This window comes from Oncorhynchus keta, chromosome 11 (assembly GCF_023373465.1).
Source record: "Oncorhynchus keta strain PuntledgeMale-10-30-2019 chromosome 11, Oket_V2, whole genome shotgun sequence".
Taxonomy (NCBI): domain Eukaryota; kingdom Metazoa; phylum Chordata; class Actinopteri; order Salmoniformes; family Salmonidae; genus Oncorhynchus; species Oncorhynchus keta.
The window spans coordinates 22,714,828-22,731,942 of record NC_068431.1 but is presented as its reverse complement, the minus strand read 5'-3'; the positions used below and the strand labels follow the sequence as shown (position 1 = coordinate 22,731,942).

The 17,115-nt window shown below is 41.8% G+C and overlaps 1 protein-coding gene across 6 annotated transcripts in view; it reads right to left on the bottom strand.

The window, feature by feature from the left end:
- Positions 1-17,115, bottom strand: part of LOC118389935 (MAP/microtubule affinity-regulating kinase 4) — a 55,126-nt gene that overhangs the window by 19,631 nt on the left and 18,380 nt on the right. For 4 of the 6 annotated variants that reach the window (XM_052529750.1, XM_052529752.1, XM_052529753.1 and 1 more), the window contains exons 4-14: positions 12,747-12,795; positions 11,986-12,051; positions 11,320-11,390; positions 11,049-11,105; positions 9,376-9,612; positions 8,828-8,947; positions 7,995-8,094; positions 7,618-7,727; positions 7,189-7,378; positions 2,562-2,788; positions 593-696 (exon numbers count right to left, since the gene is read on the bottom strand). In XM_052529750.1, the coding sequence (XP_052385710.1) occupies positions 593-696; positions 2,562-2,788; positions 7,189-7,378; positions 7,618-7,727; positions 7,995-8,094; positions 8,828-8,947; positions 9,376-9,612; positions 11,049-11,105; positions 11,320-11,390; positions 11,986-12,051; positions 12,747-12,795 (1,331 nt within the window). The remainder of the gene's footprint in view (positions 1-592; positions 697-2,561; positions 2,789-7,188; positions 7,379-7,617; positions 7,728-7,994; positions 8,095-8,827; positions 8,948-9,375; positions 9,613-11,048; positions 11,106-11,319; positions 11,391-11,985; positions 12,052-12,746; positions 12,796-17,115) is intronic. The other 2 variants (XM_052529751.1, XM_052529755.1) reach the window with 1 other exon arrangement.

Sequence of the window (17,115 nt, the reverse complement as noted above, 5' to 3'; positions counted from 1 at the left end):
GATTTTTGTTTTAGATTCCGTCTCTCACAGTTGAAGTGTGATAAAAATTACATGCTTTTTAAGAGGGAAAACCTTCAAAATCGGCAGTGTATCAAATACTTGTTCTCTCCACTGTATGTGGTAGTGGTGGAGTAGGGGCCCGAGGGTACACAATGTGTTGTGAAATCTGTGAATGTATTGTAATGTTTTAAAATGGTATAAACTGCCTTAATTTTGCTGGACCCCAAGAAGAGTAGCTGCTGCTTTGGCAGCATCTAATGGGGATCCATAATAAATACAAATAGAAATGCAAAGCAAAGGGTGGATACTTGAAGAATCTAAAATCTAAAATATATTTAGATTTGAAAGAGTAGGTATGTCCAAACTTTTGACTGGTACTTTACATAGAAAATATATATTTGGTTGTAAAAACGAAAACTTCTCCTTTAAAATCAGAAGTCAAATTTCGACTTTGTGTTCAATTCACCAATAAATTGATCTTAATCTCTTAATCTTAATCATCATCAGGGGAAAAGTGGGGATATATTTGGGAGTCTCTCTCTCTCTCTCTCCCTCTCTCGCTCTCCTTCCCTTGTCCCTTCATGTCCTTCACCTGTTCTCCTTGCCATTCTGCAGCAGTGAGTGTCTGTCGGTGGTGGAGCGGTCCGTGCAGACATATGTGTTCCGCCGGGTCATGGCACTTCCCGGGATGTTGTTCTGGGAAAGTAAGAGGGCAAATGATCATATCAGACGTTACCATAGATACCAGTTGTCACATCATGCTACCAAAGAGGAGTATGATGGTGGTTGTCTTGAAAAATATGGGGACTACAACCTGGGACAGGGACATTCTTACTAAAATTATTATTCTATTTTATCTCATTGAGTTTTATTTAATATATATTTTGTATTTTTTATTACCCTTCTTTACCCATTGACTTTCTATATTGTTGTTGTACCGTTGAGAGATGAGCCTGCAAGAGGGCATTTCATTGCACTGTGTACTCCATGTACATCATGTGTATATGACGAATAAACAAACTTGAACAATCAGAGTCCCGCAGTATTATTGGTTGTTTAACTGCAAGCATTTGAGTAAATGCATGCAATACAATAACTGCATGCAATACAATATTTCTAAGCATATCCGATGCGGAGTAGGCTACTACATGGGCCAGCTCTATGGGGTGGCAAAGCCAGAAAAATAATTTGTGCCCATGCAATTTTGTTACCCCATAAACATAACAAATTGGTTGGTTTTGCCAGTGTAGCGCTGCCGGGCTTGCCAGAGGCTATATGCCGGGTCAGCGCTCAAGATCTGAGGAGGGGGGATGTAATAATGTAACATGTAGTAGTTCAAATCCAATGCATTCTGATTGGGCACAGAGCCATGCAATTTCATAAGGTACGCACGCCTTCATTACCTTGTTTAGGAATGTCATTGTATCCCAACTAGGGCGGGGTCAAATTGACCGTTTTTTTTCTCACACAGAGGGAAAAAAAGTTCACTTTTGCAGACAGCTACAGCTAATACTAGTCTAGCTAGTATTTTCTAGTTTTGTTAAGTTTTGGTAGCGACAAGCTGGATAATTATAGCTGGCTGGGCACTGCCAAGAGCAAAATACTGAGGACCACCATGTCGAGAGTGATCCGTTCACTGAACAGCCTGCTGGCCCGACCACGGAGGTTGAGGAGCCTAGCATCAAATGGAATATTCGCCCATCCCTTACGCTGCCTGCTGACCAACAAGATCGAGACGAGCCAGAGCCTAGCACCAACAGCACGAGATTAACATCACAAAAAGCACCTGCACCTCCGTTATTCTAGCCACAAGCAACTGACGACCTGTTGGATTTAACCTAAATTTAACCAGTGGAAGCAGAGTTTATTGCTGTTTGCATATTTTTGCAAAGTGAAATCTCAACCAGAGCCAGCAACAACAAATGGACCCCACTCAGTGTTCTTCAAAAATTCTTAATGCCATTGCTTGCTTACGCAGGTGTAATTGCTATTGATATACACTACTGTTCAAATGTTTGGGGTCACTTAGAAATGTCCTTGTTTTTGAAAGAAAAGCACATTTTCTGTCCATTAAAATAACATCAAATTGATCAGAAATACAGTGTAGACATTGTTAATGTTGTAAATGACTATTGTAGCTGGAAATGGCTGATATGTAATGGAATATCTACATAGGCGTACAGCGGCCCATTATCAGCAACCATCACTCCTGTGTTCCAATGGCACGTTGTGTTAGCTAATCCAAGTTTATCATTTTAAAAGGCTAATTGATCATTAGAAAACCCTTTTGCAATTATGTTAGCACAGCTGAAAACTATTGTCCTGATTAAAGAAGCAATAAAACTGGCCTTCTGTAGACGAGTTGTGTTCCAAAATGGTACCCTATTTCCTGTGTAGTAGTGCACTACTTAGGGAATAGGAAGCCATTTAAAACGCATATCTTTCCCAGGGCGCGTCCAAAATGGTATTGTAATCTGTATAGTAATGCACTACTTATGGAATAAGGTGCCATTTCAAATGCAGGCCTATAACCCCCCCACCACCCAACCCACCCATCCTACCTCACTGTTTCTCACCGTGGTGGCAGTCATCTCCTTTCGGCGGTCGGGGATCTCTGACTTGTTGGGGTTATTGGCACTGCTGACCATGGGACTGGAGGGTGGCAGCGAGCGACTGCCCATCACGCTGCAGCTGGCCTTACGCGGGGGCATGCGCCCCTCCCGCAGCTCCCGGTCACCTGTGCTGGTGGGGCTTCTCTTGGGGTGCATGACCGGCATGGACGGCCCGCCTGAGGGGGGAACACACATGTTAACACTGGCAGACAGACAGATACACACACATGCACACACTCACAGACACTTAGTCAGTGGACAGAACAGGAGCTGAGGATATGGGTAGGATGACCACATGTCCGGATTGTGCAGGACAGTCCCACATTTTGTCCCGTAACCAAACAAAACAGTCCCACATTTTAGAAATTCAAACACCACATTTTTTTTGTCCCGTATGTAAGTCAGACATTTTTTTTTCTCCAAATCAAATGAAATTTGATTTGTCACATGCTCTGAATATAAGGTATAACAGTTAAATGCTTGCTTACTTTCTTACTTACAAGCCCCTAACCAACAATGCAATTTTAAGGAAAATAAGTATTAAGTCAAAAATAGATAAGCCAAAAAAAAAAAAAAAAATTAAAGAGTAGCAGTAAAATAACAGTAGCGAGGCTATTTCACAGGGGGTACCAGTAAAGAGTCAATGTGCGGGGGCACAGGTTAGTCGAGGTAATTGAGGTAATATAGTTGAAGTCGGAAGTTTACATACACGTTAGCCAAATACATTTAAACTCAGTTTCACAATTCCTGACATTTAATCCTAGTAAAAATTCCCTGTATTAGGTCAATTAGGATCACCACTTTATTTTAAGAATGTGAAATGTCTGAATAATAGTAGAGAGAATGATTTATTTCAGCTTTTATTTCTTTCATCACATTCCCAGTGGGTCAGAAGTTGACATTCACTCAATTATTATTTGGTAGCGTTGCTTTTAAATTGTTTTACTTGGGTCAAACCTTTTGGGTAGCCTTCCACAAGCTTCCCACAATAAGTTGGGTGAATTTTGGCCCATTCCTCCTGACAGAGCTGGTGTAACTGAGTCATGTTTGTAGGCCTCCTTGCACGCACACGCTTTTTCAGTTCTGCCCACACATTTTCTATAGCATTGAGGTCAGGTCTTTGTGATGGCCACTCCAATACCTTGACTTTGTTGTCCTTAAGCCATTTTGCCACGACTTTGGAAGTTTGCTTGGGTCCATTTGGAAGACCCATTTGCGACCAAGCTTTAACTTCCTGATTGATGTCTTGAGATGTTGCTTCAATATATCCACATAATTTCACTTTCTCATGATGCCATCTATTTTGTGAAGTGCACCAGTCGCTCCTGCAGCAAAGCACCCCCACAACATGATGCTGCCACCCCCGTGCTTCACGGTTGGGATGGTGTTCTTCGGCTTGCAAGCATCCCCTTTTTCCTCCAAACATAACAATGGTCATTATGGCCAAACAGTTCTATTTTTGTTTCATCAGACCAGAGGACATTTCTCAAAAAAGTACGATCTTTGTCCCCATGTACAGTTGTAAACCGTAGTCTGGCTTTTTTATGTCAGTTTTGGAGCAGTGGCTTCTTCCTTGCTGAGCAGCCTTTCAGTTCATGTCGATATAGGACTCGTTTTACTGTGGATATAGATACTTTTGTACCTGTTTCCTCCAGCATCTTCACAAGGTCCTTTGCTGTTGTTCTGGGATTGATTTGCACTTTTCGCACACAAAATCCGTTCATCTCTAGAAGACAGAACTCCTTCCTGAGCGGTATGACGGCTGCGTGGGCCCATGGTGTTTATACTTGTGTGCTATTGTTTGTACAGATGAACTTGGTACCGTCAGGCATTTGGAAATTGCTCCCAAGGATGTACCAGACTTGTGGAGGTCTGGAATTGTGATAAGTGAAATAATCTGTCTGTAAACAATTGTTGGAAAAATTACTTGTGTCATGCACGAAGTAGATGTCCTAATCGACTTGCAAAAACTATAGTTTGTTCACAAGAAATTTGTGGAGTTGTAAAATGAGTTTTAATGACTCCAACCTAAGTGTATGTAAACTTCTGACTTCAACTGTATGTACATGTAGGTACACTATGACTATGCATAGATAATAAACAGAGAGTTGCAGCAGCGTAACAGAGGGGGTGGGGGGACAATGCAAATAGTCTGGGTAGCCTTTTGATTAGGGTGGCAGGTAGCCTAGTGGTTAGAGTGTTTTCCTACTAACCGAAAGGTTTTAAGATCGAATCCCCGAGCTGACAAGTCATTCTGCCCCTGAACAAGGCAGTTATTGAAAATAAGAATTTGTTCTTAACTAACTTGCCTAGTTAAATAAAAAATATCAGTTCAAGAGTCGTATGGCTTGGGGGTAGAAGTTAAGAATTCTTTTGGATCTAGACTTGGTGCTCCGGTACCGCTTCCCGTGCGGCAGCAGAGAGAACAGTCTATGACTAGGGTGGCTGGAGTCTTTAACTATTTTTAGGGCCTTCCTCTGACACTGCCTGGTATAGAGGTCCTGGATGGCAGGAAGCTTGGCCCCAGTGATGTAATGGGCCATACGCACTACCCTCTGTAGGGCCTTGCGGTCAGAGGCCGATTAGTTGCCATACCAGATAGTGATGCAACCAGTTAGGATGCTCTCGATGGTGCAGCTGTAGAACTTTTTGAGGATCTGAGGATCCATGCTAAATCTTTTCAGATTTGCCCTCTTCACGACTGTCTTGGTGTGCTTGGACCATATAGGGGCTAACATGGTCCAGTTTGATGAAGTGCTACAAATGTAAGTAAATAGCTGTATTAGACTGTATTTTAGCTGTATTTAGCTGTATTTTGTCAAACGTGTGAGAGTCTCCACGCCATCGGCTCTTTACAAGGCACCATGACCTACGTCCCCAATATCTCTGTCTCTTCTTCATTTGAATGACGGGGATTTGGGCCTTGTCTGGTGTCTGAAGTAAATCCTACGCGTCCGACTCGTTAAAGAAAAAATACTTGTCCAGTTCGAGGTGAGTCATCGCTGTCCTGATATCCAGAAGCTCTTTTCAGTCATAAGAGACGGTGGCAGAAACATTATGTACAGAATATTTTTCAAATAACGCAAAAAAAAAACACACACAATAGCACAATTGGTTAGGACGCCGTAAATCGGCAGCCATCTCCACCGACGCCATTATTCAATATTCTTATAATACAATATAATATAATACTCAATGTGACTGCATTTCCAACCTGTCTATTGTAGTCACAAAATCATGTTGAGCTTAAAATATATGTATCATACGAATGTGGTACTGGTGATGTTAAACACTTCTCCAATCGTTGTTGAGATCTAATATTCTGCGCAGCACAAAACAACATTTCATCCAATCACATTTCTCAAATTCTTTCAACTAAATTCCAGCTAATCTTGGAGAGGACAGTTAGGCCTAACTACTTACAAAAGTGTGATTCTGTCGAAGTAAATAGCCGTATTAGACTGAAAGATTAGGTAATTTCGTCAAACGTGCGAGGCACTCCATACTCATTAGCTGTTCATTCAACATATTTACTAATTCACTCAACCACATTTTAAAAGTCTCCCTTCGTAAATGATTAACATTCCCCGAGACTAACCAGAAATGTTTCCTTGGCCACATATTCCCAGATTTTCATAAAAAAAGCCACATGTGGTTTCTCATTTCTGCATCACCAAATTTTGAGTGCTGCAAAAGAATAGGGTACAGTAGGTGCGCTTCAATTAACTCAATTAACAGCGGGAGCAGGAGTGTAGTGCAGCCGCAGCGCACCTGAATGACCACTCTGCCACTTCTCACAATGGTGATTGTTTAGTAAAGTTAGATCAAAGCTCAATATGATGTCTTGGAAGATCACATAATGATGAATTGGTATTCTACATAACAGAACCAAATATAAATGAATACTATAACGTTGCTCTTACACCAAAACCACCACCTCATTCTTATGAGATTTTATGATTGGATAGCAGAATAGTAAATAAAAAAATTGAATGCGGCCAAAACTCAACAGCGTGTGGTGTGCCACTAGACAAAATGTGCATTGATTGAAACTAAAATCTATATATTTTAACACCATCTGCTCTAATATGCTCACGGTAATTCAAGAAGAACTAAATGCATATTCTCATTAAACTGATTGAGATCAAATAATTGGCATGCAGATGCCATTTGGACATTTGACCGTATAACGTGAAGAATTATCATTCACGATTGACAGTGATGATGGCTTATTTTGAAATGAGGTATGCCTAACTTGGTGTTTGAGGGTATTAGAAATATTACATTTTCTTGTTACAATATGTAGTCAGATGTTGCAATTGGAGGATGCATTTTATATAATGATATTCAATAGGCTATCTGTTGGTAGAAACTTTGAGAAATGATGATGTTATTTACATTTGTATTGCGCTCCGGCACCTAAACAATGTCCACTACACCATTAGCGGAATTAGGATTTCTGTGTTTGTGAGGGGGGGATATGAGATGGTGAGGGAAGGTACAGTATAATCTACAGTAGAAAGTAAACAAGAGGGTACAGTAGAAGGTGCAGCAGAATGCACAGTTGAACACTCACAGAAGTCACTGTGCCGCCGCTGCCTGTGATAGGTGGAAGCGCTACGCTGGGTCTTGCTGTGTGAGGAGGATGAAGAGGAGGAAGAGGAGCCTGCAGTGGCCAAGGAGTGCTTGTTGGTCCCGTTGGTGATGGGGCTGGGCCGAACCCGTGCCAAGGACTGGGTACTGGCCGAACGAGACTCGCCACCATCCTGTTACCAAGACAACCACAGCACGGGTGTTAACTAGCTGCATGGACTAAATGTGGAGCCACCAAGAGCCTGTCTACATAATTCTTAATCAAATAAGCATTTTAGTATTTTCTTACAAAAATACATATTCTTACCTAAATCCAGTATACATACTGATTACTAGGGCTGCAGTGTTTTTCTGTGTAATAGCACATTGATATCTTGTGCTGCCCTCTGGTGGCCAGGCCCAGACTGCTCACCTCATTCTTGAGGCCCAGCAATAGGTAGGTAGCGGTGACCTCGTTGTACTTCTGGTTGAGCAGAGCGTCCTTGATCTCCTCGGGAGTAAAGCCCATCCCCACCATCACCTCTGAAGACCACAAATAAGGGGAGATGGGGAAAAAGAAGGTGGCCATTTTGGAAAACATTTTAAGTTAAAGTTCATTTTAAGCTAACATTTCATGAACAGATATTAACTGAAAGGCTACTGTATCTGAAATGTGTTTCATAAGAATGTCAAAAGGCATGAAGTGACCTGGCTAAATAAGCCACCAGAGCCAAAGTGGAAGAGTAACACATTGCCTTTGGTGCCGAAATTGTGGATAGCAAGGCATTGGCCTGGATATAGCTGTCTTACCTATGCGAGCGGCATCACTGTAGTCCTCAACAGGCTCTATATGGGGCTTCAAGGAATCCTCATCATACCCTGCGTTTATCCACTTGTCCTTCATGACTTGCTGTGGAGATCAAAACAAGATTCCATGTTAGAGAGTAGCTAAAGTTGGAAATCCTGTGTGTGTGTGTGTGTGTGTGTGTGTGTGTGTGTGTGTGTGTGTGTGTGTGTGTGTGTGTGTGTGTGTGTGTGTGTGTGTGTGTGTGTGTGTGTGTGTGTGTGTGTGTGTGTGTGTGTGTGTGTGTGTGTGTGTGTGTGTTGGAGTTTTGGGGATGTAAGTGAAATTCATGTTATGGTGGTTTGTAAGGCCGGTGGCGATACCAGTATCGTAATACTCGTTAGTATCGTGGCAAGGAAACAAAACACAAAGTGGATTGAACTTAAGGAAAACCCCCCAAATGTTGGAAAAAACCATTATGTTGTCATCCAGAGACATATGTATTTATTTTCCAAGCTACAGCACACAATATTTAGCATACAGGAGGTTTTTAAAGGACCAAAGTGTATTGGTCTGCTTTGTGTAAAAAATGTTGCGATACTGGTATGGTCCTGGCCTAGTGGTTTGGAGCTTTATTACATGTTGGGGTATTAGTGTGTGACATGTTATACCCTTTTTACACTACTGAGCCAAACCGAACCGAGCCAAGCTGTACTGGGCTGGCATAGTTACACATCCACTATAATTGCTAAAACTATGCAAGAAAGGACAATGTGAAAAGACAATATCCAAGCCAGCACAATATGGTTTGGGTTGGTCCTATAGTGTGAATCTGGCATGTGTGGTTGGTTCTCCTCACATCTAAGGTGCAGCGTTTGGTGGGATTGAGCACCAGGAACCGGCGTAGGATCCCCTCGCAGTCGGTGGACATGTAGAAGGGCACACGATACTTCCCTCTCAGGACGCGCTCACGCAGCTCCTGTGGGCAGTGACAAACATACACACACATACACGTTTTTAAACACTCACCAAACACACACACCAAACGCAGATTGTCAACCACAGACCAAAAACACATCGTTAAGCACACACCAAACTTGATGTCAAGCACAAGAAAACAGAAATAGTCAAACACACATCAAACAACAGGCCAACCCCGACACACACCAACATAGACATACAGTACAGTAGAAATAAGACACCAATTGTACACTCAATACACTCTGCACTCACTACAACACTATATCCTATGAAGCATTCGGATTAGCAGCCACACAGGCACACAGGTCGAAGGGCAGCGAGCTGCTGGCCAGAGTGTACAGTTTGATTCCCAGACTACAGACATCCATCTCTAACCCCCCTCACCCAACGCCTCACTGCCTCACCACCCCCCTCCAACACACACACCTTGAGGTTCTGCCCATCGAAGGGCAGCGACCCTGACACCAGCGTGTATAGTATGACTCCCAGGCTCCAGACGTCCACCTCGGGCCCGTCGTACTTCTTCCCCTGGAACAGTTCCGGGGCAGCGTAGGGCGGGGAGCCACAGAACGTGTCCAGCTTGTTGCCCAGCGTGAACTCATTACTGAAGCCGAAGTCGGCGATCTTGACGTTGGCATTGGCGTCCAGCAGGAGGTTCTCGGCCTGGAGAAGGGATGGAGGAAAACGAGGGCGGAGAGAGAGTAGAGGGAAAGAAGGATGGAGGGGTAGAGGGATACATGGAGCAGATGGACGGAGGGATAGAGGGGGAGGGATGGAGGTGGGGAGATGGAGAAGGAGAGCAGTCATCCAGGATTTATATAGATAGAGTAGTCCGGAAAGACTGGGAGAAGAAGTGACTCACACTGCGTCTGTCTGTGCTTATGTTTAGGGACATAATATCCAATAATAATCAGAAGACGTATCTATTTCCTCTACCCATTCCACATCTATAAATACATGTACTGTACCTCCATAAATGTTCACATCTATAAAATAGGAGGAGGTCACAATTTTTATGTTTAGGATTATAATGACGATTACAATCACAAATAATTTACACAGAACAAAAATATGAACACAACATGTAAAGTGTTGGTCCCATGTTTGTTTCATGAACTGAAATAAAAGATCCCAGAAATGTTCCATACACACGAAAAGCTTATTTCTCTCAAATTTTGTGCACAAATTTGTTTTCATCCCTTTTAGTGAGCATGACTTATTTGCCAAGATAATCCATCCACTTGACAGGTCTGGCATATAAAAAAGCTTATTAAACAGCATGATCATTACACAAGTGCGCCTTGTGCTGGGGGGAATAATTGGCCACTCTAAAATTTGCAGTTTTGTCACACAACACAATGCCACAGATGTCTCTGGTTTTGAGGGAATGTGCAATTGGCATGCTGACTGCAGGAATGTCCACCAGAGCTGTTGCCAGATAATTCATGTTCATTTCTCTACCATAAAAGTTGTTTTAAAGAATTTCGCAGTACGTCCAATTGTGTGTGTAACCACGCCAGCTACAGGACTTCTGAGACCAGCCACCCGGACAGCTGATGAAACTGATGAAACTGCCATCACCTCATGTTTCAGCATGATAATGCAAGGCCCCATGTCGCAAGGATTTGTACACAATTCCTGGAAGCTGAAAATGTCGCAGTTATTCCATGGCCTGCATACTCACCAGATATGTCACTTACTGAGCATGTTTGGGATGCTCTGGATTGATGTTTACGGCAGCATGTTCCAGTTCCCACCAGTATCCAGCAAATTCACACAGCCATTGAAGAGGGGTGTTACATGATTCCACGGGCCACAATCAACAGCCTGATCAACACTATGTGCTGCATGAGGCAAATGGTGTTCACACCAGATAGTGACTGGTTTTCTGATTCACGCCCCTATTTTTTTTTTTTAAGTATCTGTTTCCAACAGAAGCATATCTGTATTCCCAGTCATGTGAAATCCATAGATTAGGGCCCAATGAATGTTTTTAACTTGATTGATTTCCTTATATGAACTGTAACTTTGTAAAATCTGAAATAGTTGCATGTTGCGTTTATATTTTTGCTAAGTGTATATTCAATTAGCATTCTCACCTTCAAGTCTCGGTGGACAATGTTCTTCATGTGGCAGTAGTGGACAGCAGACACAATCTAGAGGGCAGAGAGACAGGTAATCAGACAGACAGACAAACAGACACACAAACATACATACAGACAGGCAGATTGATATACACACACAGACAGACAGCTTTAGCAAGCAGCAAGCCAGCCAGCAAGCCAGACAAACAGACTGACTAAAAAGACAGCTAGACATCCAGAGAAACAGACAGACAGACAAGTGTGCGAGGCACCGTGGTCGTCATACCTGTCGAAATTTGGCTCTGGCTTCAATCTCCTTCATTCTACCATGAGATACGAGGTAGTCAAACACTTCACCTTAAAACAAAGAGAGTGGTCAACATGATGAGGGAAATACTGTATGTGACAAAATATGTTTCATTGCATCATACTGCACACTCAATCTTCCTTAAACCCTTTCCTGGTTACATAATGTACTCATATTGTGCTCGTTGAATCTGCAGTATTTTCAACCATCATTAACAGTTAAACTAATATCTTTCCAGTAGCTAATATCAAAGGCCTAACACTAATGTTATAGTGACAGAGACTGTGGGGCTGTGGCCTGCTTCCTCCCAGATTTTATCCTAATGACATTTCAGCTGGTAGAAATATTCTCCCTGGCCACTAAACCCTGTCATTAGCTATAAGCCTATTACCGAAATCCTCCCCTACATTTACAATATAATTTCGTAGAACACCAAAGGTAAAATACGCAACATTAGGTTATGTTTACTTACACATACAGTAGTAGTACATACTGTACAACCATTGTGTTCAGTAATGGTTTTGAGTCATCTCCATTGGTTTATTTATACTTTTCTCCCCTGTCAATCAAACACAAGCTAATCCGCCATTACGGAGACATAGTAGCTAGGTCTATTGAAACAGACAGGAAGGCAAATGCACCCACCTCCACTGGCATACTCCATGATTAGGTAAAGGGTCTTATCAGTCTCAATCACCTCGAACAGCTGCACTGTAATAGGCACAAACAAAATCAGATAAAAAATAATAAATAAATAAAATCTCCTTTTGTAAAAAAAAAATTAAAAAATTAAAAAGACATATCTGATAAATCCAGCAGGGCATGAAAGCGGTCTAGTCTAATGACATGTGTTTTTTAATTTGAAAAAAATCACATTTCAGCTTTAGAAAATCCCGTTCCCCTTGCCAACCCAACCCTGGGCCCTCCTTCCCCGCATCTAGCTAGCAACTGTATGTGCTAGTAGTATAGTCTATTCAACACATACAGTGAGAGGCCTAGACAAAATCCTGCTGTCTGGGTGGATGAGACAGGAGTGGACCAGCCATTTAGACTACACACACTACTATCAGTATTCTATGCTATCTTATGCTATACTATGCTATGCTATACTAACTATACACAAACAACATGGACTAGAACATTGACTGCGGACTAAAAGTACATTTAAGCCATGGCCACAACATAAGTATACAGCACTGTAATAGCCGACATATAGACATAGTGTGATCATGTGAAAGACAGACAAACAGCATAAACACCAGCACAAATGCATAGGATGGTGGTACAGTTCAGTACATACTAGCACAAAAGCTTGATAGAAATATAGAATAGATACAACACAGCATGTATCAACATAAACAAACCACACACACACACACACACACACACTTAATGCAGGCCCTTACCTATGTTTGGGTGATTTAAACCTTTCATTATCCGAACCTCTCGAAAAAGCTGCAAAATGCATTAGGATTTTTGTTAGAAGTGAATAGAATACAAATAATATATATAGAACATATCCATATGGGGTTTTCAACTGAGAGAAAATGTTACAACAATGTGTACCATGTGTTTTTTCAAAATGTTATGCATTTTCAATTCAAACTGCTGTAAGGCTTACACTTACAGTATTGGAGGAAATCAGTTAAAATGCATTTGAACCATCTATCTGACTCATCTGGTTCACAATATATATATATATATAAGCTCCTAGCTTTGTGACACAACATCGGGAGTCTGTGTATTGGTTGGACTCCCTGAGTCGTGCATCGTTCTGGTGATTGGCGAAGGAAAATTAACATACCACTAAAAAAATCAAAAGCATATGTATAATTTGTAGCAACTCCACGTTAAGTGAAATGTGTCCCTTGATACCAAAATAAACATTTTAATCCAACTTTTGTCCAAACCGCACCGTATTCCTGCTGTCTAAACAGTGGTAGATTGTGGTAGGAAGTCTCGCATTAAGTGCGTGGTCTAACGTCAGCCACGTGTATCATTTTGCAGGAATATGGTGGGGTTCAAGTCAGACAACAACAAAAAAGATAGTATGATAAGCTTTTATATCCTCTTTCTTCATTCCTCCCCCTCTTTCTATATGTCTCTCTCTTCCTCCGTTTCCTCCTTCATTCAATCCCTTATTTTCTCAGTCTAAAGACTCCGGCACTGCCCAACGTCACTGTTGCCATAGCGACCCGGGTATTAAGACTAGGCCCTTCCTCGCTTCTTCAGCTGTGCCAGAGGGAATTATGGGATACGATGATGCCGCCCCCTGATGTCTTGCCGTCGTCATCCAGAAATTCCGTAATTCCACAGACCAAACATGCCCCAGCACATTTGCTATCACAAACGCCTATCTGACCTACTGTCATTGATATACCATTAATAAAGTATATAGGGTACAGATGCATTTGATTGTCCGTCGTATAATCATCTTGTGAGGCTTATTAGTGCAAGTACTTAAAATTGACACAGTTCTGACCACCTCTAGATAGCATTAACACTACCCAACGCGTCACTCTCTCACCAAACTCTCCCCTCTGTCTCTTTACCTCCCCCAACTCTCTCTTTCCCTCTACCCCTTCCTTCTTTATGCGTAACAGACCAGATTATGCTAATATGGGCTCTTTCATGTCTTCTGTATTGAGGATTTTCTCTAGCCACGGGTATGTAAAGCAGCATGTTATCAACGCCAATTGTTGTTGCTAGCCAATCCTGGACCACTCTCATCAATCTAGGCCAAATCTGATAGACAGTAGGTGTTGTCTCTGACAATGGCCCAATCACATTGTTTGGTCTCAAGCAGCCATCCAATCAGTCTCCTCTCTTGCACTGCTGCCCAATAGGAGAAAAGCGAGAGAATTTAGGTGGACCTATCAAGGAAGGACATAAGATCACAGATCTTGGTAAGACATGTCCTCCAGGCAAGAACAGTTCTATCTCAAGGGAAAGACAAAGTAGCCATGCATTAGAACCCACACAGTGGCCATCTGAAAGATGATGAATTTGAATCATCCTATAGATCTTCAAAGAAATAACAGGTACAATAGATCAAAATAAATGTTATACGATCATTAAGACTCTCACACCAAGTTCATTCTATAAATGACATACATAACATAATACAGTTCTCATCTATGGACAGTGAAGATACAATTAGAATTTGGGCTTTATACTCTTAGCATTTTGGATTTGAAATCAAATTTAGAGGAGACAGTACAGAATGTCACTTTTTATTTGAGGGTATTTTCTGTATCTCCCTCCCTCTCTCTCTCCCTCTCTACCGCACCAGCTGTCTCAACATCTGAATGCTCAGCTATGAAAAGCCAACTGACATTTCCTCCTGAGGTGCTGACCTGTTGCACCCTCTACAATCACTGTGATTATTTTTTGGACCCCGCTCGTCATCAATGAATGTTTGAACATCTTGAAGAATGATCTGGCCTTAATGGCCATGTACTCTCATAATATCCACCGGGAACAACCAGAAGAGGACAGGCCACCCCTCAGAGAGTGGTTCTTCTCTAGGTTTCTTCCTAGGTTCCTGCCTTCTAGGGAGTTTTTCCTAGCCACCATGCTTCTACATTCTGTTAAAATTGCGCCGACAGATAGGGCCACCGTGCTTCTTGCTCTTAGGAAACTTTGCAGTGTTTTTTTAATGTGTTATTTCTTACATTGTTAGCCCAGATTTTTTTGTGTGTTATTACATACAGCCGGGAAGAACTTTTGGATATATTGACTGGCGGTAACCAGCATTACCAGCATTACGACCAGAAATACAACTTTCCCGAATCAGATCCTTTGTTCGTACAGCACAGGGCAATTGAACTGATTCCAGAGGCTGATCCAAAACACTGCCGGCGGAGGAGAGGTACTCGGAGTGGACTTCTAGTCCGACTCAGGAGGTGCGCACATCACTCACCGCTTCCAAGTATATTACTCGCTAATGTTCAGTCTCTGGATAATAAAGTTGACGAGTCCCTGAGCTTGTCTGAGTCCGTACACCCACTTAGGTTCTCAGTTCATTGCGCAGACAGGATTAATATCTCTCTGGGAAGAAGAAGGTCGGGGGTGTATGTTTCATGATTAACCACTCATGGTGTGATTGTGATAACATACAGCAGCCTTTCTTAGAGTATGGGTGGGTCACGGACCTGTTAATGGTGGGTCGCGACGTGTGAGAGTAAATTTATAATTATTTCATTAATTACTGGAATTGATTTGGCCAAGTGCATCTGCGCTCTCTGTTCAGTGCGCTCTCTGCTTAGCAGCGGTTTCTGCTTAGATTGGTAGCTGTGCAAGTGGGAGAAGGAGATGCTGTGTGTTTCACGGTTTACCAGATCTTTTTTCTGCAGTTTTCTTGAAAATCAGGGCAGAATGCTTCAGGAAACAGTGCTTCGACAGTGGAAAAGTAAGTCAGCTAACAAGGCATTGTTGTCATTTTATAACAGGATGATAAGCAGAAATACGGGAGTACTAACTCTCATAGTAGTAGATGTGAATTTCTCTTTCAAACAATCCCCTGGCCTTGTACACAGCTAAAAGCTAACATTCGCCAAAGCAAGCTAGCTACTGATAGTGCAGATGAAGATGAAAAATGATCAAGCTTACTGTACAACTTACTGTAGAAATTATTGTTGAAAGAAAGTCTAGGTTGGAACTGTTGCTGTTAAAATGTATTAACTGGAATACACTGATTGAAGCAAGATGCTGTTTGAGGCAAACACACTCACACAGTTCTGGTTTGCTCATCTACAGCAGAAAGTGGTCTCCTGCCTGACTGAGAAAGCAGTAGATGTTCTCATCCAGTTTGGCACCACATACCTATGCAAGTCAGGGTTCTCAACTCTGACATACTTTAAAAAACAAGTACAGAAATGGTTTAAAAAACAGAGCCCAAATAGACATGCTTGTTGAAAACTTCAACCAGCCACATACCTCTCATTAGGACAGTGTATATGTGTGTTTAAATCTGTGTGATGTGATCGATCAGTTTATTTCAGTTCAGAATAAAAATGATTTATTGTATTTTAACAGCACCAGTTCCAACCTTGACAGATATGTAAGAGTGTTTTTAATGGGGGAAAATAAACCTGAATCGATATTTATATGGATATTTAATTTCATTGTTATTTGTTTTGTCTATATTGCATTTGTTTTAGGCATAAGGGCAATGAAATATTTATTATATAAATATTTATGTATAGTTGCATATTTTCCTAAGCTTGGGTCCCAAGAAAATACAGAAAATCTCATTTGGGTCCCAGGCTGAAAAAGTTTAAGAACCCCTGACATACAGGAACTCAAGTTCTTTTGTTCACCCGACCTAGAATACCTCACAATCTAATGCCGACAGTATTACATCCCAAGAGAATTCACTTTGTTTATAGTCACAGTCATGTATATTCCCCCTCAAGCCGAAAAACGCTACCGAAGTTCTATCAACACATTGACTGTAGTACTCGCGTTGCTAAAACACTCAACCATTGCTACTCCAACTTGCGGGATGCCTACAAGGCCCTCCTCGCCCTCCCTTCGGCAAATCTGATCACGACTCCATTTTGCTCCTCCCTTCCTATATGCATAAACTTAAACAGGAAGTACCCGTTCTAAGAACTATCCAATGTTGGTCTGAGCAATCGGAATCCACACTTCAAGTTTGGTTTGATCACGCGGACTGGGATATGTTCCGGGTAGCCTCAGAGAATAACATTAACGAATAAACTGATACGGTGACTGAGTTTATCAGGAAGTGTATAGGAGATGTTGTATCAA